General features: G+C 31.2%; 2 protein-coding genes across 3 annotated transcripts; both read right to left on the minus strand.

Annotated features, from left to right (window-relative positions):
- Positions 1–473: 473 nt before the first annotated feature.
- Positions 474–8,634, minus strand: LOC134278314 (uncharacterized). 2 transcript variants are annotated; one of them, XR_009994413.1, is made up of 6 exons: positions 8,465–8,634; positions 5,752–5,962; positions 5,534–5,660; positions 5,232–5,349; positions 4,603–4,685; positions 474–1,944 (listed from the first exon to the last, which is right to left on the minus strand). XR_009994413.1 is itself a non-coding variant. In XM_062760626.1 (6 exons), exons 1-6 carry the CDS (start codon positions 8,513–8,515, stop codon positions 1,832–1,834), a joined length of 696 nt encoding a protein of 231 aa, XP_062616610.1. In that variant the 5' UTR covers positions 8,516–8,634; the 3' UTR covers positions 474–1,831. The 2 variants fall into 2 exon arrangements, 1 of the variants encoding a protein (XP_062616610.1); XM_062760626.1 differs by having other exon boundaries at positions 5,541–5,660.
- An 11,900-nt stretch (positions 8,635–20,534) lies between these two features.
- LOC134278315 (neuronal acetylcholine receptor subunit alpha-7-like) lies at positions 20,535–21,492 on the minus strand. Its single transcript, XM_062760627.1, has 2 exons — positions 20,736–21,492; positions 20,535–20,587 (listed from the first exon to the last, which is right to left on the minus strand). Exons 1-2 carry the CDS (start codon positions 21,490–21,492, stop codon positions 20,535–20,537), a joined length of 810 nt encoding a protein of 269 aa, XP_062616611.1.
- Positions 21,493–22,780: the final 1,288 nt, after the last annotated feature.

A 22,780-nucleotide genomic window follows, 5' to 3' on the forward strand; every position in this document is an offset into this window, starting at 1 on the left:
TATATATATATATATATATATATATATATATATATATATCTTATTTAAATAATTTTTACAAAATGATCAAGGTAATATAGGAAAATAGTAAAGGAAGAAACAAATTAACGCATTTTATTACTAACACTTTTATTGTACATGTACTGTAAAATCACATATTTTCGTGGGTTCAAAATTTCGTGGTTTGAGTAAAAACTCTTTGTTCATGGGGATTTGAATATAAATAAAAACACACACAAACACTTAGATAATTCGAATCAGAAATGTTTTTGACGTATAATGATTCTAATTCAATTTTGATATCCCCTGGTGTCTGGTACACACTTAGATTTACAAATTAAGTAATGAATAACAGGGATATATATATAATAGAACATAGGTATTGTTATGTAACAAAAAAAATTACTTGTAATTAATGGAATAAGTTATCTATTTGCTGATATACTTCCTACTCTAGTACAAATTTCACATATATGTATATTAGAACTTAAAATGTAGTCTATAGGTTGGCTGCCTTAAACTCATTTAACTTTTGTTTCTGATTATGTGAAACATCCTTGTTGCTCTATTTCTACGTTCACTTCCTTAAAAGGAAGTAGGATATTGACAAACAAATTGATGAAACAAAGAATTAAAACAATCTAGCTTACAATTAACATTTCGTAAGTTCTATGGTCGACACAATGACCGTGTCTGCACACGACTCTATCATTACGTCAAATGTTGACTTGCTTTTTTAAATACTAATTCTAAGACCATTATTCATACACTTGATTATCGACGAATTTTTCAGTTATTTCCTGATCATTAAAATGAGCATACGGCGGTTTTAGCAGAGATTGCTTATTCCATCATGGTACGTACCTGAACCCAATTCCGATGTTAAAGAGGTCCGTGTTTGCTCTGCTCCAAATTTTGTATTGTTTAATTGATTTCTAAGCTTAAATAATGTTCCTTATCTCATATATCAAATCAGAAAGACGCGTCAGTTTCACTTCAAATACAAAGCATTTGAGCTTTTTCAATGTCATTTTTATTCTTTTAAACAAGACCTCTTTTGAGTTTTAGGTCTACATTCTAAGGATAAGATCATAAATTTATATTTTGTTTGAGACGATTAATTTTATTTCCCTTCGAAATATAGAGAAACTTTATAGCTTTTCTAATATCATTATATATACCATCGCTTCCTATGACCCGTGTTTCGTCCCATTCCCCTTAAACCCTTCCAGATCTGCCTCCCCCCTACAACAATCGTGAAATAATGGAAAATCCATCGTCAATTCAGTGTGTAAATAATGTGCCAACAATTCTTATGAAAAAATCGGACACCATTTGACTCAATGATAGATTGCGTTTGCTGACAAGGTCATTGTATCGGCCTTAGAACTAGCGAAATGATGACTTTAAGCGAGACAACTAATATCCTCGTTTCTTCAACCCGTTTGTCTATAATCTACCTCGCTTTACAAATTGTACATATATGAAGCATGCTCTTGCACATCGAACCAACTGAGAAATTAAAACTCCGTAGTTTAAAAGTAAACATTTGCAGGGAATGGTTTTGTATAAAGTTGATAACTGGAAAGTTCTTAAGCTGTTGATTTTGGTAAGGTATTGTGATTTCAAATTGTCAAAAGTAAATATCTTTATGAGGAGTAAAGAAAGAGACTTGGCTGAACATTTACTGGAACCCGCTGTGTATCTTTGTAAAGGTCTTATACATTTAATGCATTTATGCATTATTTTTTTTCAACCAGGAAAAAATATTTGTGTCATTTCCTAGAATCCTTTTTTGGGGGGAAAACCCACCATTTTTTGTTTATTTTCCTCACAAAAAGTGTAAACAATTAGTAGTTTTTCCATTCGAGATGTCGTCGTTTCCTGAGCTCTTGGATACAAAACTCTGTCTGCTCTCCTCCTCCGTCGTAGCAGATGTGTTGTCTGTTGAGAAGAAAATACAAATTTTTCATGGATATATCAATTGTGCCTATTATTAAAGGTTACTCAGTCAAATATTTATTAATATGAAATTATCGACTGCATTGAGAGAAACGTTGATTATATTATACCACTCGATGTGGCACAGAGGGCAATATTATTTACGTACTGTTAAGTAAAATGTAAACAACAGTATGTAACTAATATGTGTACAGTTAGGGGGTTGTCATCTTTTTTGAAATATAATATTGATAAATAATACTTGATTGTGAATCTTAATTTTTCATTACAATCTTATTGATTATCATGTTCATGTATTATTACTTACTATTGTATCTTGACCTTTTATACAAGGAGAGGGTGTACATAGGCCTTGCCTGTTGCCATATCCTTATTGAATTATTTAATAAAATATGTTTAAAGTTAAAGTAAAGTAGATGGCAATATTTTATTCTTGGCGAAAAAGTCATTAACACTGCTAATAATTGTTCTTTATGTTACGAAAATACAAATTTTAATGTTTTAACTACATGTATATAAATACTTCACCCGCATCGTGATTGTAATAAAAACAAATCTTGAAATAATTATCGTATTACTATGCCTTTTTATCTGTGACACCATGTTATTTGGAAGTTGCGACATTATGATAAGTAACACTTAATCAGTGTACATGCATAAATCCGAAACGAATTCATACAACTCTTTGTCGGTCAATTGTATACGATCATGAACTTCAATGTAGGTTTATATATGTGGTTATAAAAGACTCAAGGCAAGTTATTGACCTCAGACACAGCGATTCATAGTGTCGCTTCCACTTTCCGTGCCCTCGGTTATTACATGTATCACTTGCAATGAGTCATTCGACCGTTATCTGAAATCCATTATAGTATATTATATAATCACTCAGAATAGGATGATCTCACACAGTCCTAATTGAACTGAATTGGCTTTCATTACGTAACCATGGGTTAAACATGCTTGTGATATCATGACGTCACCTAATACGTAAATTTGGTGCAACCGAACTATACGTGTCGTGCGATATTAAATTCCTTTGAGGCGCTTTCACGTCATAACAAAATGGAGGATTATCATGTGACGTACAGTCATGTACTTTCAGCTATTGAAAATTCAGAAAATAATCTTGTTATCATCTTTGCTAGCTAGGGGTTTCTGATACGCTTCTCTCCTCATTAATCCTTGGCATAATTAAGGAATGATTGACTTATTTTTGATTTCATAATGTGATCAATCGATTGGCTCGCGTGATAATTTGCGTAAACGCCGATGGCGTTTTTGCATAAAATTATCACGCAGGCCAATTGATCATTGTCATGAAATTGAAAAATCTGACAGTTATTCCTTATATTAACATGATTTGATTCCTCCAATCCAGGTGCTAAAATCCCTGCTTCTGTCTAGCTGTTTGTCCCACCCTGCATGTGTTTTTTTTTTGGGGGGGGGGGTCGACCGCGCCAATGCATTCATGGGGAATAAAAGTACATTTACAATTTGTAATTTGTCTTGGACAAAGACATTGGAAATGTAAATATTGTGCTTTAAAAAGTTCGTTTTTCTCAGGTCGTGAATGGAGTCGATCGACATACTTCGACCAATAAGCAGTACTTTTTTGTAAATGACGATATCTGCGTTAGAGATATATTTCGCTGGGAATGAAAAACGCAAGTTAACAACGATCCGTAGCATTCTCTTATTGGAATAGTGTCATCCAATATCTTAAGCAATGTGCAGTATATTTGATTAAGAAAAGATCTTTAAGAAGGTGTAGTCTTGCACTTTAAATAACAACTAAACATTACCATGATAACTCAAAAAACTGTCTTGTTAATCATTCTTTAAAAATGTAATTATCTAAGCTAGATACACTAAAATATTTCTATCGATGACAAAATAGTGCATACCTGGAAAGATGCAAAAGCACCTGACAAAAACAATATGTTCTTTAGACAACACCCTATGCCAAGAGTTCATGGGAAGAGCAGAATATCAGAAACATTTGGGTACAGATGTTTTTTTTTTTTTTTTTGTATAATACTTAAAATTAAATGACCTTCATTACTTTTCGGAAATACTAATAACATTTGTGTTAACTGTTTTTTTCCCATTTCAATATAGAGAATATAGGTACTATTCTTTACTTAAATATTGGTTATTCAACTGGGAATGTTCACCTCTTGTAGGGATATGGCGACACATCTCAAAATTCCTGATTTTCCTTTCTTATGACATCACAAATTTGTATTTCTTTATAAATATTTTTTTTAGATAGATCACTGTTCGTTATATATTCACTTTTAAAATACTTTGCATATATATAAAATCAAAAGTAGGCGATTGTTCCACCGTCGACGCTCAGAAATGTGAAGTGAAAATTGAAAGAGACCTAATGGACCGAGACCCCGTTTCACAAAAGGCCTTGACATGATAAAGATCCCTCACAGCTCAATGGCCCTGAGTGTCGAGTCAGGTATTAATTTAGAAGCCCTTAAGTGACATACCTTTAAATGAAACCTATAATGACATACAATCATATGATTTAATGAACATTAAACAGTATCGAAAAAAGTAAAGTAATGATAATTGGTCGTAGACTATATTTTTACAAAAATACAGAAAAATTAATTAGTTTCTTACCTGTATTATGATTTTTCCATTTACTGTAACGCTTCCATATTATGATCGATACAAAAACACTTAGTGTGATGACTGCAGAAATTCTGAAATTATTTAGTAGAATTGTAGATTTATTTTTTAAATTTTAATTTGTTATCAAAAGATTGAATTGGACGGAAAAAAATCATTCTAAGCATTATACATTTTTTAAATTGTGTTTTTAATCATTAACTTCTAAAAATAGCAAATTGTGTGACTGGAAATCTTGCTATTACATTTTGCAATGTGATTTGCTTTAATGAGGAACTGGCCAAAGATGATTTACATAACATTTACAAAACCCAGTATTATTTTTAAAATTTCACTTTTCATTCATAAGAAGTTTTTGGGGGTGGGGGATGGAGATGTGGTCGACCAAATAATCATGGTTAGCTGTAAATAAACGGCACTTTTAACATCTGTGAAGAGTTAATAAGTTTACATTTATAAACAAAGATAACTCTTCCTTCAAACTCCCAAACTTAAGACTTGCATTTGGGGTAACAAAAAAGCAGAAAAAAAACTTTAAGCAACGTTAGTTTTTAACAAAATCTAACATAATGAACAAATTCATTTATTGAGTACAAGGTTAAGCTTAAAATAATACTTACAAGACAATAATCATTATTTCAAAATCCTCCTCTGATATTTCAGAATTGGAAAAGTTTGAATTAAGATTTGATGTGCTTTGTTTATCTTTGGACTTTAAAAAATCATAACATCCTTGATCTATGAACAAAAAAAACATAAATATTCAGGTTTTGGTGGACATTCTAAAACTACTATAGTAAAATTTACAATTTTTACTTTAATTATACAGTGATTCTAGAATATCAAACAATTTTGCCCTATCCAAAGTTTGCGGAGCAAGGCAAAGCGTATGAATGTCAAGCAAATGCCGCTTAATACGTACTACATACACATGTATGAATCTGACGAGTTATATACAACGGGACAAGGAGGACCAAAGTTTGAACACAGCTTCATGTTACTGCTTTGAATACGCTTTGCCCCATAGTTATACTCCGCACATTTCCCGACTAAAAGAAAAATACAAAATATAACTAAAGAAATCAAATGAAATACATGTAAAAGAATACATTCGAAAATGACATATTATTTTATACTTACATAATATATTTCTGTTGACTGTGCAAACTTCAATCGTACTATTACCCCATTCGTTTATAACGCAGAGATATTCATATTTCACATCTTGTGAACTATGTAAGGCAGAACAATTTTTCTCGATAGATGCTTTCAGCCACTCCTTTTTCGTTTTAGGACAGGAATGTACTTCTTTTACTGTTTCTTGTAAACTTAAATTGGCAACCAATAGACCCTGTGTATGATATGTCACAAAAATTAATATGGATGGATTTTCTTTTTGCATTTATTGTATAAGCCATCAAAACGAATCAAATAAAGACATTAAAACATTGATATTAACAGAATTTGTAGCGAGGATTTAATTTTGGTATTATTAGCAAAGGTGTTGAGATCACTTAATTGAAACTCACTAAAAAGAAATCGCGCTTAAATTGTAATATATATCTTCTTAAGTAAGGACATCTTGCTTAAAAACGAAAAACCAATTTTTGAAGGACAAATCGGTAGATTTGCGTCTTGCTTCAATTTCCTGAAAGAAGTGCATATATGAAATTAATTATTATTTTGTACAGTACCCGCATCGTTATTCTTTACAGGATACACGATACGATAGGATACACGCACGATACGATAGTATACACGCACGATAGGACAGGATACATGCACGATAGGATAAACGCAAACCACGATAAACGCAAAACACGATACACGCAAAACACGATAAACGCAAAACACGATTGACCTGATAAACAATCTTCACGATAGGATAAACGCAAAACCTGATAGGATTGTTTCAAAATGCGGAACGATTTCTGACAAGACGAAATGATTATTTTGTTTAGTTACTGCAATATTTTAATTTAAATACTTGCAAAGCTTCTTTCTAAATTATAAAGTACATTTAATTATTATAATAAAAAAAATTGATATCACTGGTAATTTTACAAAAGTTGTATATGTGTATATATTTTTGACAATGATTAAATGGATTATTATGAAATGGAAACTGTAATTTTTTTTAAATTTCTACTCAAGGGTGTGGATTTACGAATATTTTTGTAAATGTTGAAATTCTCACTTTAAGGTTGAACTATGACTCCTTTAATTATGGATATTTTAACATACATGTAATTGTTGCACAAAAATCCCTTACATAATTATGTGCCGTTTCTCATGGGTACTATTATAAATTTATGAAACTCTATGAATAGATTTATTGTTTATGAAAAAATATACATTTGTACCTAATAAATTTATCTACAAGTACTAAATTATTTCAAGGAAGAAATTTACGCAATAAATTAGTTATTTGTATTTAATGTCTAAAGCTTACAATCTGCGGTGTATCCAAAAGTCGCAATTAAATATTAAAATTTTAGGGAAAAAATAGATGTAGAAGACCGGCCGAAAGAAAGGTCCAAAGATATCGGCTTTAAAGAACTATATAGTTCAAGAAAATTAATTTCCTGAGTAGAAATCTAAATAATTGTTAACATATAATGGCGCTTTGCATTAATACATGTAAACTTTGTCAACAGAATATGAATCTGCTACAACTGCACATGTGCATGTACGTTTACGCTAAGCTCTCACTTACATGTATGTTCATGTAAACATTTACATATCAGATACTTAAAACCTCGTATTAATTAACGAACATTGAATAATAAAATACTCTTTTTTTCTTTACAATACAAAACACAAAAATCTATAAACAAATATTAAAAGGATGAAATGCGATTTTTCCGACTAAATAATTATAAATCATTGCTATTAAACTTTGTGTGTACTTTTTTTATGCAAATGAATTATTAAACCCTGAAAATTATTTTAGACTTACCCGGTAATCTCATATACGGCATATTCGCAGATCGGGATGTTGAAAATCAAGATTTTAAATAATTGTGCATACATGCAGATAAGAGACGAAAACACATTACTAGTAGTACCAGACGATTGATCGGGACAAAATGAATATTGCATTTAAAAAATAAATTCTCTGCTAATTATTATTATAATTTTTTCGGGGAAAGGGGTGTTGCGTATACTCCGTGACTTACCGAAAATCATCCTCTAGTGACTATGACTATTTAAAGAAAATTTGATTAATATTTAATTTTGACGAAAAAAAATCATATAATTCGATGAATTAAAAAAAAAAAACAACAACCAGGGAATCGATAATTTCATTTTCAAAAATTAATTTTTATTCTCTGCTTGACTATGATATGATTATTTTCTTAATTCAATGAATTATTAATTGTTTAATTTATTAATTATATTATTTATATATGTATTCTTTTCCTTCCACGCTTTAATATTTCTTTTAATGATGAAAAACTAAGGGATAAAACTTTCTTTTCTTTTTCATGGTTAAAATAATCTTATTTGAGTTAACAAAACGAAAAAGAAACTCGGAATACCTCGGTAGTTTCTTCCTGTTGTAAAGATAAAAAGCAAGGGTTTCCGAATATACAGGATAAACACAAAACACGATACACGATAGAACCTGATAAACGATCTACAAGATAAACTGAACACACGATAAACGGAAAACACGATAGAAAACGCAAAACACGATAAACGGAAAACACGATACGATAGGATACACGCACGATACGATAGGATACACGAACGATAGGATACGATAGATTTGTAAAGAATAACGATGCGGGTACTGTATGCATTCTTTCCTTTACATTCATAAATACAAATCAAAGAAAAGAAAACTTACCTCAAAAAAGTAGGACGAGATGAAGACTATGACAACAAAGGATCTAAACATTTGATTTCTTACTGAGGGATATCAAAAACTTCATGAAATTCATGGATCCTGAGATTCATTATTTCTCATCACATTTAAGTGTAGTACTCGAACAAATACTTCGTGAAATATCCACTCAGTAATCTAAAACATAAGTTGTGTAATATTTTGTCATAACGTAGAAACCGTTACACATGTTTTCCAATTTGGACATGCAAAATACGTGGATGGTAATCCAACCAAGCTCTATGATAAATGTGATAATTTTAACTTTTCTATCATCAACTTACCTTACTTATGCAGCAATATACCTTCATCACCTGCTTACTCAGTTTATATATCTCAATGGATTTGATACGCAAGAGAATTTTCTACGTATGAGCATTTTCTTAAACGATGTGAATTCTGGGTTCTGCGTAGTTCTTCATCATTTTTAGCTATACTTCATAATATTTACCATAGATCATGTTATAATTTCGCGTCAGCTTGTAACTTGAGAAATTGCTGGGAACTCTGACTTGATTTAAATGTTAACATACCCGTTACTACGTGATTCGGGATAAAATAAAAAAAAATATCTAAAGAATACGAAGGTACCGTTATTCGCACGACACGCATTCACTTGTATTTTACCACTTAAAAATTAATAAATCGAGAAAACATGAAATCACTACTTTAAAACCGCATCATAACTTACCATTGCCTTCAAGAATTCCGAGTTAAATTCCGTGATCGCATTCACTTCTCAATTTTACATGAAGGTCTCATTGATATTAATGTGAAAGGCCATTCAAAGAAAATATTGCTTTAAAAAGCATAAACTATTTCATTTATCTGATTATGATTTTTTATATTATAATATTCATATTTTCTCTGTCCTTTTCTTTGCCAAAGTAATCAACCAGTTCATGTAGCTGTTGAGAAGATCTAATGGAAATGCAGCCGTTATTCCAATAGAAGATATAAGAGATCAACGAAAGGCAATTGTAACAAAAATGTTAACTAAACATTTTATTTACCCACTGCTCGAAAACTGGTTCATGTATATAATTAAGAAAAGCATTTGTATCGGAAATAATTACCAAGAGATCCATTTCCATCGAAGGTCTTGACTTCAATGCTGAAAGGAGGAGGGATAATTTTTGTGGCTTTTTGGTCTGAGTCAATACTTCGATAACATGTTTGGTCTAGAAAATATGAAATTGTTTAAAAAATGCAAATTTAATACACAACATCAGAGGAATTCATTTCATTATAAATAGAGAATTATTATATCTAAAAAACAATGATTTATCAGTTTATAAATGCTTGTCAACAAAAAGTATCTGTCCGAAGACAGAAAAGATCAACTGGAAAAATTAACAATGAATCATACCTAAGAAAAATACCTTTAAAAAGGATTTCTTCATAAACGTTAATTGTTAGAAAAAACAAGATGTGTTTGTGAATCACTATTGCTTCCGGTGGCAACAAATTTTGGAAAAGCTATTTTTAGCATTAAGGTCACAGTCAGGGTCACAAGGTCATTGACCTTAGTGTCATTTGAAAAAGGTTGATTAGTAGAGTATGTGTACCAAAAATGAAATCTCAATCTCTCATGGTTCAATAGTTATAGTGAGGGGTCAAAATGCTATTTTTAGCATATAGGTCACAGTCAAAGTCAAAAGATAATTTACCTTGATGTTATTTGCAAGAGCTTGATTAGTAGAGTATGTATACCAAATATGAAGTCTCTATCTTTCATGGTTCAAAAGTTATGGTGAAGGTTAAAGTTCGAGACAAACAAACAAACAAAACAAAAACCAACCAAACAAACAAACAGACAGACAGGACAAAAACAATATCTATCGATCCGGGCGCATAAAAATAGCATTGAACCACTGAACATTGTATGAAGATGTAAATTTACTAGTAATCTAGTAATACATGTTCTAGTATATCACACGCTCATCCTTTTTCTTGTCTCAATATAACCCGATTGTATGATTTAAACAAAAAATATTAATATGAGTGTGCACTATGTTAAGATGCCCACGAATGACAATGACAAACTGTAGTCTTCCTTTGAACTTCCTTAGGATATTATTTTTCAGATTCTTATTTTCTATATATATATATATATATATATATATAGAGAGAGAGAGAGAGAGAGAGAGAGAGAGAGAGAGAGAGAGAGAGAGAGAGAGAGAGAGAGAGAGAGAATAAGAATGAAAAATTGAGAATTTTTCACTCATGCAGAGACGCCTCAAATTGCCGATGGAGGGCTGCAAATTTTGATCCTTACTCGGCACCTATAATCATGATTACTGAGATGTAAAGAAAAACTCTTTACTTCGCGACCCAAGAGCTGACAATCTAACCATATGCGCCACTTGGCTATTATCCAATTGTAAACTGATGTATTTCTCTCCTCTTTCTCAAGGACAGCAGTGTACCCAAGGACACCCCTTTTCTTCTAGCTTGAATAAAAGTTGATGATGCTTGTGTAATACGTCTAATCATAAGCTGGTTCTTCTTTAACACAATTTAAAGAAAATTTTCTGCCTATTTCGGTGTAAAATTTGAACTCTCTATATCCCGCCCGATCTTCGGGGATAAGTACATATAATTTGATCAAACATAAATTAACAACTTGTCAGAAAGTTCTCCTCCGAATTTCATCTTTTCTTTTCCAGTATTTCTTTATAAGGGGATGCTTCAAATAAATCAAGAAATTCAGATTCATTAATTGTTTTTATTGCCCCCCCCCCGCTTTTGCAAAAGGGAGGGAATATCAAATCTCATTCGTCTGTCTGTCAGTCTGCCTAGCTGTCCGTCCGTCACTTAAACCTTGCCCATAACTTTTGAATAAGTGGAGTTATGACTCCTATGTAATTTTATATGTGACAAGGCCTTCCTTTGAGTACCACCAAATTTGACCTTTTGACCTTGACTTTGGAGTTTGACCCACTTTTATTCAATAAAATCCAATTTGGCCATGACTATTAAAAGATAGATACAATGACTTTCGTCACATACATATTTTTTGTGGCAAGTCCTTTCATTGGATACCATAAACTTTGACCTTTTTACCTTGATTTAGGAGATTTCTTTATTTACGCAAGCGAGTTAAGGGTACGTATGGAGGTTTCTATGCCAAATATCTAGTTAGAACCCGTAATTGCAAAACATACCTCAAAGAAAATGCTAAGAGTTGTTTTCTTATACAATTTTGGTCCCCATGATATGCGAAAGCCAGTATAAATTATGACGTCATCGACCTTTACTGCACAAGTTTATGAGAAACATCAACAAAATCGCTTCGGCGCAAGGGCATACATCACTTTTTTTACAGAAACAAGGTATAAAGAGAAGCACAATATTCCAAGTGTTTAAGATATTGCTGCACAAATGTCGACACTGCAATTACTATTCGTATAGTACTAAATGGAAACAGGGTAAAAATGCACAGTCCAGTGTAAGTTTATCAAAATTTTTATCGTTTGAAGAAAAGCATTTGATTTGTGCAGCAATTTTATTACTTTTAAGAATATTCTCCCTAGCATTATTTATCTTAAATTAATAGGATATGCCCTTGCGCCGACGTTGTTTTGTTGATGTGTTTTATTACCTTCAATGGGAAAGAACTATGACGTCATAACATGACGTCATAATGTGCATTTCCAATAATATACCATCAGAAGTAAGTATGTGTAAGAAAAACAATTTGAACATTCAGTGTACATAAAATACACAATTCATGCATTTTTATTAGCTCATTTGCATAGAAAAGCCTATATTTTCATAGAAAATCCTTAACTTTCTTGCGTATTAAAAAACTTTAACCTTGATCATGACTTTTGAAGGGTAAATCCAATGGCTTTCATACTCCACATATTAAATCCTTGTAAAAAGACCTTTTATTATATACCAAGAACGTTGACCTTGACCTTTGACCTACTTATTAAAAACTTTAACGTTGGCTTCACTTTCTGAACGGTAAATACTAGGACTTTCATTTTCCGAATATGTATTCTTTGAGGCAAGACCTTTCATTGAATACAAAAAAAATTGACCTTGACCTTACAGCTTTCTGTACTTTTAAAAAAACTTGAACCTTGGCCATAACTTTTGAATGGTAAGACCTAGGGCTTTCATACCTCACATAGATAGTTCTTCTAAAAGATATTTCATTGGATACCAAGAACGTTGACCATTTGACATTGACCTTGGAGTTTGACCTACTTTTTAAAAACTTTAACCTTGTGAACAACTTTTGAACGGTTTATACTAGAACTCACTAATGCACTTTTTGTGGGAAGACCTTTCATCTGAAACCAACACATTTTACCCTTTGACCTTGCAGAATTATGTACTTTTAAAATAAACTTTAAGCTTGGCCATAACTTTTGACTGGTTAGGGCTAGGGCTTTCATGCTTCACATACGGAATCCTTGTGAGACGACCTTTTATTGGATGCAACTTTTATCTCTCGACGTTGACCTTGGAGTTATTTTACTTTTTAAAAAACAATTTTTGTCCATAACTTTTGAAGGGTTATGGCTAAGGCTTTCATATTTTACATATTTTATCCCTGTGAAAGGACTTTTCATGGGATATCAAGAATGACCTTGACCTTGGAGTTGACTTATTTAAAAAAAAAACTTTAACATTTGTGATAACTTTTAAACGGTTAAGATTATGGTTTTCATGCTTTACATATATTTGTTATCTTTGTGATAAGACCTTACTTAAGAAACTAACAATTTTAACACTTGACCTTGGAGTTCTATGGATTTCGTTTTCCACAATAGTATTTCTTGTGAGAAGACCCTATTTCGTAAAATAGTATATTAAATATGCATTTAAGAAAAGTGTATTTTTCGCTATGTTGCCATACAGGGTCAGCAGTATTGTTTCACAAACACATCTTGTTCCTTATATTAAGACGAGATAAGGCTATCATATTTGACATGCGCATTACCTGTGGCAAGATATTTCCAAGCATACTAGGATTTCTGACCCTTTTACCTTCATGAATGACCTTATTTAAAAAAAACTGTGGCTAGAAAAACACACTATGCTTTCTGATCAGATTAGCTAAAAAAAATACGCACCTTTACACCGTCATTGAATTAAGATCCACATATATAAAATATTTATTAGTTGATACATACACAAAAATGCATTAGTTGAATTATAAGCTTTTGGACATGGAGGCTTATTCGTTAAACATCTCTTTAAATTGGAACCCTGGATGCGCTTTGCTCCAGCATTATATTCGGCGCATTGCCCATCTACATATAAAGTGTAGATAAAAAATATATCAGCTTCTTCAATTATGAGAATTGTCAACATTTAGAATGTCATGAATACAAAATAATTACTCGTATATAAATTTGTATTTTTAGGAAAATAAAAGTCCAAGAAGAATATCCTACTTTACAAATATACCTCTATAAATTAAAAAGGGAGAGACTCCTCTTTGAGACAAAACAGGACAGACGTCAAATAGTAATGAAATTTCACAGAAACATATTTCTAAAAAAAATTAAATTATATTTCTATTGAGATAATTACTGATTCAATATCGCCCAAAATGAAGCTTGGAACACGACAAAAATACAAACTCGTGGAATCAAACATATCACTCAATGACATATATTTTCTATCATTTTCAATCTCATTCGACAATTTTCATACGTATCTTTCCATTGATTTATTTTTATGTAGTTAGATTTTTGAGATAATATTCACGGTAAAAAGTTTAAAGAGAATTATTGAATGTTCGACATCTATATTTAAAAAGCAAAGTTGAATTTCGGATGGTTAGACCTCGAATAGCAAAAGTCAATTCTAAGGGACCGGGAAGAAGATCATCAACAAACACTCTATCTGAACATTTTAGAACATGACTGAGAGTGACCTACTCTCAATATTTTAGAAATATTGGCAGTTTTGGGGTTTACATGTATTTAAAAGAATATAATATACTAATTTTATAGGTACAAGTATAAAGCTTTCCTAAATACGGTTTATGGTTGTTTAATCTGACTTGAAAAAAGTATTCAAAAATGTACTCTACTAATCTCCGAGGGAAAATGTAAAACAAAAAAAAAAACCTTGTACTTCCTTATGTATGAATATCAAAGTATGGAATTTTGAGGACCATATAAGTAGATATTTATATAAATTAAGTTTGATCGTATTCCTGATTATGTCTGCACAATTTTTCAACAACCATCGTATTGCATTTCTTGCAATTAATGTAAAGTAGAGACACTTACGAAAGCATTATGATAATCTCTATTTTTGACGAAAGACAAGAACGCGTTCGGTATTCAACATTTTTAATCAATAACAGGTATAACCATACTGTAAAATTTTGGCAATTGGTAAAATCTCAGGGATTTTTTCTATGGAATGCTGCTCTCTAAACACTCTCTTTGAACGGAAATAAATCCCGAATTTATAAAGATAACAGCTTCAACACATTTGTGCTTAACCTGCCAAACGTGTTCTTGATTATTTTTACTCAAATTATGCTGTTATGTATTTTTCTTTATTTCAAATGAGTTTATTACTTTATTTATCTATTTTTTTCAGAAAGAGTTAAACCAGAAACGAAAGGTAGAAAGTTAGTTAATTGATATTTACTGAAATCACATGTTTAAGGAAATTACGTGGGGTGATCAAAAACTTCGCGAACTTATAACTTCCATAAAAGAAACAAAATTTGGTTTCAGTTTTGATTATATCTTAAATTAGTCATCTCCGATTTTAATGCTCGTCAACCACAAAACTTTATTCAGCGTGTGCTATTTATAGAACTTTTTTAGGGATTTGTGTGTATCAAATTTTATTCTAATCTAAATTAAGGTTTTGAAGATAGAGAGATAATTCACGAACTTTTTTATCACCCCTCGTATATCTTAGACAGAGGTATCATTAAAAACACAGTATCATTTCGAAAATACGTTATAATACCATTTCAAAAGAATGTATGATATGACTGCAAACATGTTGAACAGTCTTACTAGCCAAAACTAGAGGTACTGTGAGCAATGAGCTCACTAAATGATACCCCCGCCTCCCATAATGTCCATGTGTTGTTATATATTGTTTTACGCTAATGTGTAAAGAGGAATAATAACTCGTCCTATCAAATATTATCCAGAAACTTCTATATGTGACGTCATAGGTAAACATATACGTCATAGGCAATAATGGCAATGTTCATGTTTTGCTATGGGAAACCTAAAATACGTGTCGAATAAAGAAGTAAAATAGGAGTTACACAATTGCAATATGTAATAAAGATTCTGTGAAAGTTTCATTAAATTTCACTCAGTAGTATAAGAGGAGTTGCGGATAAGAGATAAAGCGTAACAGACGGACGGACGGACGGAAAACCCGATTACTATATACCCTCCCACTTTTCAAGCGGGGGGTATGATAAGTTTCGACAGTCATAAAAACTAACAGAGTATCAATAAAGCAATTTCAATCTTCTTTAGTGAGTGTTTAAGGAATGATGTTTTGGCATTTATAAAATACTTAAACGAAACAACTGTTCAGATTCAACAAGTTAAAAAGCGGGAGGGTATATAGTAATCGGTATTTTCGTCCGTCTGTACGTCCGTCCGTCCGTTTGTCTGTTACGCTTTGGGGTACCCATCTCTTATCCGCAACTCCTCTCATTCCACTGAAGTAAATTTAATTAAACTTTCACAGAACCTTTATTACATATTGCCATTGTGCACCTCCTATTTTACTTTTTGATCTGACATACATTTTGGATTTTCCAGAGCAAAACATGGATACTGCCATTATATTCATATGGGAGGTAGGGGGTATCATTTAGTGAGCTCATTGCTCACAGTACCTCAAGTTGTATTACAGATAATATAAATTAACTTTCTTAGACTAAGTGTACATGTATTACATGAAAATGTCTGTAACATACGTCAAAATAAGGACTTACAAAGTATTACTCTTGAAGCTGCACAGACTTCAACTGAAGCGTTTCCCCATTCATTAATAACGCAATGATATTTGAAGCCTAGGGGAAACTTGTTGATTGGGTGAATGGAAACTGGACAATTCTTCTTCTGTGACCTTTCCACCCATTCTTCCTTGGATACTGGGCAAGACGTAACTAACTCCGCGGTATCTGGCAAACTGTACGCTATACCTTCTGTACCCTGTGTTTTGTTTCAGTTGGATAAGAAAGTAAAAGAGAATATATTTTTGTGGTAAAGTTAAAATTCTACTCTTATTTTTGTTTTTAAAATTTGAACTTGTAAAAAAAATTGATAATTACCAAAACATGCATTCCTAAGAGCGGCCAAAAAATGCTGATGCCAAAGGGTGTTTTCATCTTTCCTTAGAATATAATTCCTTCGTTCTTGTAGCATGTACCATAGAAAAGATAATTATTGAACGAATAATATGCTTAGATTGATTGATTGTAAACTGTTTAACGTCCCTCTCCAGAATAATTCACTGATATGGAGACGTATATGCTTAGATGATACATAATTTCAATACTAATGAAAAAATGTCGACACAGTTATTGATATATATTAAAGAGGTAAAAAATAAGGAAATATGTGTTCTCTTTTTTACATATACGAGGTTGGTTCCTGATGTTTAATATCTTAAACTTTTTTGTCAAGTATTTTTGTCCCCCACTATCGCGAAGGCGAGGGGATATTAAATCTCATTCGTTTGTCCGTCAATCTGTCTAGCTGTCTGTCTGTCACAAAAACTTCAACATTCCCCATAACTTTTGGTAAAGTTGAGTAAAGACTTTCATATTTGACATGTGTATTCCTTGTTACAAGACCTTTCTTTGGGTACCACCAAATTTGACCTTTTGACCTTGACCTTGGAGCTTGACACACTTTTATACAATTATTTAATGTTTACTTTATCAATCACTTTTCAACAGTAGATACTTGGACTTTTATATTTCATACATGTTTTCTTTGTGTAAAGAAATTTTATTGATACCATCAACTTTGGCTTTTTGACTTTCATCTTATAGTCTGACCATTTTAATAAATTTGACCTTGGCCATACCTTTTCAACAGTAAGGGTTAGGGCTCTCATACTTCACGTATTTCAACTTTGTGACAATCCCTTTCATTTGATATCAAGAATTTTGACCCTTTGACCTTGACCTTGGAATTTGACCTACTCTTAAAGTTTTCCCTCTTTTCCATAACTTTTGAAGGGTTAGTGCTACAGTTTTCATACTTCACATATTACATATTTTTACTTTAAAAGTGACATATCAACAACAAAGCGGGGGGCCACAATTCATTGAATTTGCTTGTTGTAGTTTTTACCCATAAAGCTTAATTAAAAATCAAATAAAAAATAGTGGTCAATATAATAATAAAAAATTTTACATCTTCTACGTTTTACTTCCAAAGTTTTCTTTCAAATAAGGCATCGAACAAAGTAAACGTAGAGTCTATTCCAAAAAGAAACTTTTATATTCTGTCTGAGAAAGGGTTTCAAATTACTGCGCATATTAAACATTTATATGACCTTTTCACACCCACAAAATGTTTTCTGTCATATAATAAATATGAAAAGCATGATTTTTTTCAAAGTGGGACAATTTTGTTGAATTTAAGCAAATAGTTCTCCTACATATCCAGAACCTCAAAAGTAGGGTACATGAAGTACATTCTTAATTATTACTAAATAAGTGTCAATTTTTGGATGAAATTGGCTAATTTTTCCCCTGGACTTTCAGAATATGTTTACTATATTCGTAAGAATTCCTTGGAAGAATTCATAAGAAATAATAAAATAGATACATGTATTAGAGAACCAACATAACACATATCACTGAAAAAAAAAGCTTTTTGTTCAACCGGCATGGAAAAATAGAAATCTAAAATTAACAGTACTGAGTATTTTTGGAAAGGGAACAAATTGATCATTTTTTTTTCTATAAGAAAGTGTTTATGTTCGAACTTATAAAATTAAATAGAAGTATAAGCACAGAACAAAATCTGCTCTGAGCGCAGGATTGAACTTCCTTAACTATATATTCTTTTTACAAATATTAAACCCATGAGTATTGCTAAAAACTAAAACAAGTTATACACAGGTATACGTCTTGTCGATCTTCCACTTAATGTTTTCTTTTTACATTTTACTATTTTACGCATTGAATAGTTGAACCCTGAGTGACAAAAAGGGTTACAATTGTAGATGAGATAATAAAATAAAACCAAAAGTAATCAAAAAATATCATACAGCTGTATACATGAACGTAGAGAAAAAAAACCTTTGGATAATAGAAGAAGAATACAGTTTGTATACATGTATCACCATAATACAAATCTAATTAGATTTACCTTGTGGATACTGTCAAGCTGTTAACTAAATTATGTTTTCCCCTAAAAATATAATTGGTGCTTTATCTTTCAAATCAAATGACAAAACATAATTTTACTATTTATACTAATTAGATTTATACTAATTAGATTTCCGTTCCCTATAATTTAAATCAGAAAAATATTGTCAATATTAATCAAATAGATTAGATAATTCTGCAACAAAACTAAACCCTTGTTAAATCCAGGAACTGTTAAATTGATTAAAATCAAATGCTAGATTGTAATCTGTAGGAATAAGGATATTTTTTCATACCAATCAAATGTATTTAAAACTTTTATTTCGAATTTATACCTGTGTATTCTCTAATATTGACTTGTTTTTTTTTTATCGTGAGCCGTAGTGCCTTACCCTGTGCATAATTATTCAAGCATAACAAAATCTTTATTTTTGTGTATATAGTATCAAAAATATCATGATCCATTTAAATATAATAAACAAACATTTGCTGAAAATTTCAACATAGTGTGCCCATTACTTTTCGAGAAAAAACGCTTTGAGCACTATTTTAACGGACAACCCTCGTACATGTATAATTATATATAATTTATTTATCTGTTTATTTACATAATTACTAGCACGGCAAATCTACCACCTTGCCACTTTTAGCTTGCGCTTCATCTATCACTGTTACAGGTACATATACATGTTATTCAAACGTCTTAGATGTTTAACATGCCCATTGCAACTATTAATTGATATTATGATTAGATGATATAAATTTTGTTTTTAATTCTATTTATGTTAAGAGGAAAAGGTCAATATTTTCAAAAAACTGATTTTTTTTTATATTTTCATCATCGTATGTTACACAAAACTTGACTTTGAATACTAGCAAAAAGATACATTAAAAGATTGTTGATAAATTCAAAACATCATTCACTCAGAATTTCTCCTTTTAAAATTAATATGATTTAAGTGCCACATGACACGTGGTTGAGCATAATTCATTTAATGGTAGATCTAGTATTGACTTGACAAATAAATTCAATTTCTTACAAAGTTTTTCCATTTTATACTTTATAAGATCTCTTGTCCGCTGTATTTTTTTAAATATTTATTTTATTTTTTGATGAGGGCTTGGGTAAAAACACATCACGACTAATTGGATTTCGCTTTTACAGGAAAACGGAAGTAATTGTATTTTCAGCGCTATAATTTTATAAACCTTAAACATGTACAATTATAATAAAACTGGCATATTCTTCCGTGTTGTTTCATACGATAACGTTAAAATAAAAATTAAAGCCAAAATATCACTGATAAGTTTTGTTTTTAAATACTTCTTAAAAACTGTATTTATTTTTCTTTAAGGATATCCGATCTTCAGCCAGGAAGATTAACTCCTAATGTTGATATTGAATTTGAAACGCATCAAAAAGAAGCTTGAAAATTAAACTTTTTCATGCAACAATTTTCGTTTTATTTATCTTAATAAGATTCAAGGTTTTTTGGAAGGTATAGAAAAGTTTTTATAATAGGGAATATCCCTTGAAGCCCTTTATTATAGAGAATAAAAATTAACTGTGGTATTGTAAATATCTTAACCTATATGTTTATTAAACAGCCACTATTTATAAAAATACAGTTGATGGTTAAAACATACATCAATATTTTTTAACATCATCAACATAGTCAACAATTATAAAATTGCAATGCCAGCAATGTTCATAGCATGTTTCCACAGAGTATTATCTAATAAGAGACAAATACATGTACCTACACATGCAAAAAGATGATCAAATATGATAAAAAATTATTAATGTTACTGTTGAGAAAAAGAAAGCAATTATGTTAAACAAAGCCATAAATGAATCCATCTGTTTACAAGATTTTTTCTTACAACATCCACATTGATATTTCTTCTCTTCTTTATGAACATCAACTTTGAGGCTATCATCAATGATACAACTCTTTCCATTCTCTAATTGCAGTTCCTTTGCTTCTTTGGTGTAGTTTGGGTCGTGACCATGATTAAGAATAGGTTTGATATTAGGTTTTAAAAGAACGGATATGATTGTGCTTAACACACACAGGAGTAAATGAAATGCTACATATAAAGTGAGGTAGGGCACGTCGGTAGAATTTCGTGGCATGGTTTCCTCGAATAAGGTTAAGAAGACGGTGAATGTCAGAAAAAGTGTCAGACTGTATGTTATTCTCTCCCCTGAATCAACTGGAACGAAAAATGTCAGTGAATTTAAAACAGCAAGTATTATTATTGGAACAACAATAGTCAATACGATGTAAAGATATCTTCTCCTGAAATGAAGTTTGTAAACCACTGTTGTTAAATCGTATTCTTTGTTGTACACTTCTGTAAAGTTAAAATTCATAAACTCCCATTCACCATTTTCAAAAATGATATTCGTATCATCGGACGTCTTTGATCTTGGATTTGGTTTCTGGACCCAGTCAGTTACTTGCCATGCACCAACAGTAATTTTACAGCACTGCTCATCGAAAGGAAATCTGGAAACTTTGATGACACACGAAAGTTTAATTTTCCCACCAGGATACCAGGTGACGAGACCAATCGAATTCAGTGTTACAAATGGGTGAGGTTCTAAGCCATGGATATTTTCTTCGGTATACCACATAGTAAAATCTGGAGTCCAGATTTTTCGATGAGGAACTGTAATCAATTTTAGCCCATTCTCTTGAGTCTGGTTCCAAATTAGAAATTCATCATACCACTGAACATTGCACCAACCAAAAAAAGATATGTACTGCAAACGTTCTTCAACTTCTTGTACGGAATTGATAGAAAAATAGAAACTTACATGCACTGCCTCACTTTTATTTTTTCTTGGTTTTATCATAGAACTGTAGTTCTCAAAAATAGCTTTTTCGACGGTTAAAGAACATGAATAAGTTCCCAAACCGAAAAACAAAATCACTATTGTCAGACTCAATTTCTTTGTACGTTTTGTCAAAAACTTCATCCATTGTTGATTTATATAGAGTCTCTCACTTTAACTAATTGACTGATTCTCTTTCAGTAGTTTACGCAACTCATTCGCGTAATTTCCAATACTTGGAAAATTTAAATGTACTGAATAGATATTATCTCAAACAATCATGCGTATTTCAGTTTAAAGAGGTCAATAAGGTGATCTCTTTTCAAGATGCCGAATGCTAGAATGGATTTAAATAAAAGTAATCAATAAAGTCCATTCGATTTGTTTAAATAGTAGATGATAGTTGATAACCCATAATTCTCTTAATACTGCTTGAATTGAGTTCGAATTAAACACCATGTTTGTAAAACCCCTTCATTGTTTGAATGTCATTCAAAGAGGATAGAAATTTTTCTGAATACAATGTATATTTTATGATTTTATTGACACTCAGATAAAATTTTGCATTTAATTAAACCTATTATTACACCAACAGTTGTAGTCTTTGCTGCCGTATATATACATAATTTACCAGAAAATAGAATAGATTATAAAATAAGGGGTTTTTGTTTAACTTCAAAATACATATTGGTGTATATGACATTTATCGCAATTCAAAAAGTTCTTCCAATTAATTCATTGTTAAACATCAGTATTGCATTTTGTTCACTTATACGAGAGTTGTCCCAAAAAGTCGTAGACAAATGTTCATTACCTTTTTAAACATAAAACCAATACTAACCAAATTTTACATAGACATAATATATTCAATGTTCTCTAAAGTTGTGAATTGTTAAACATATATCTTTCATATTAATTATATTAGGACGATCTATATGAGGGCCGATTAGGCTTGTCAGCGCATGAACAAAATTCAGAATATTTTACGCATATAACTTGCATTTGCTTTTATTTTTTTAGTACGATGTAAAACATTGTACTCAAATTTAAAGTAAGTCCAGAACCAAAATCTTAATTATAATATGTC

The sequence above is a fragment of the Saccostrea cucullata genome, unplaced genomic scaffold, assembly GCF_032062105.1.
Source record: "Saccostrea cucullata isolate Sc308-1 unplaced genomic scaffold, CSIRO_AGI_Scuc_v1 ctg6482, whole genome shotgun sequence".
NCBI lineage: Eukaryota > Metazoa > Mollusca > Bivalvia > Ostreida > Ostreidae > Saccostrea > Saccostrea cuccullata.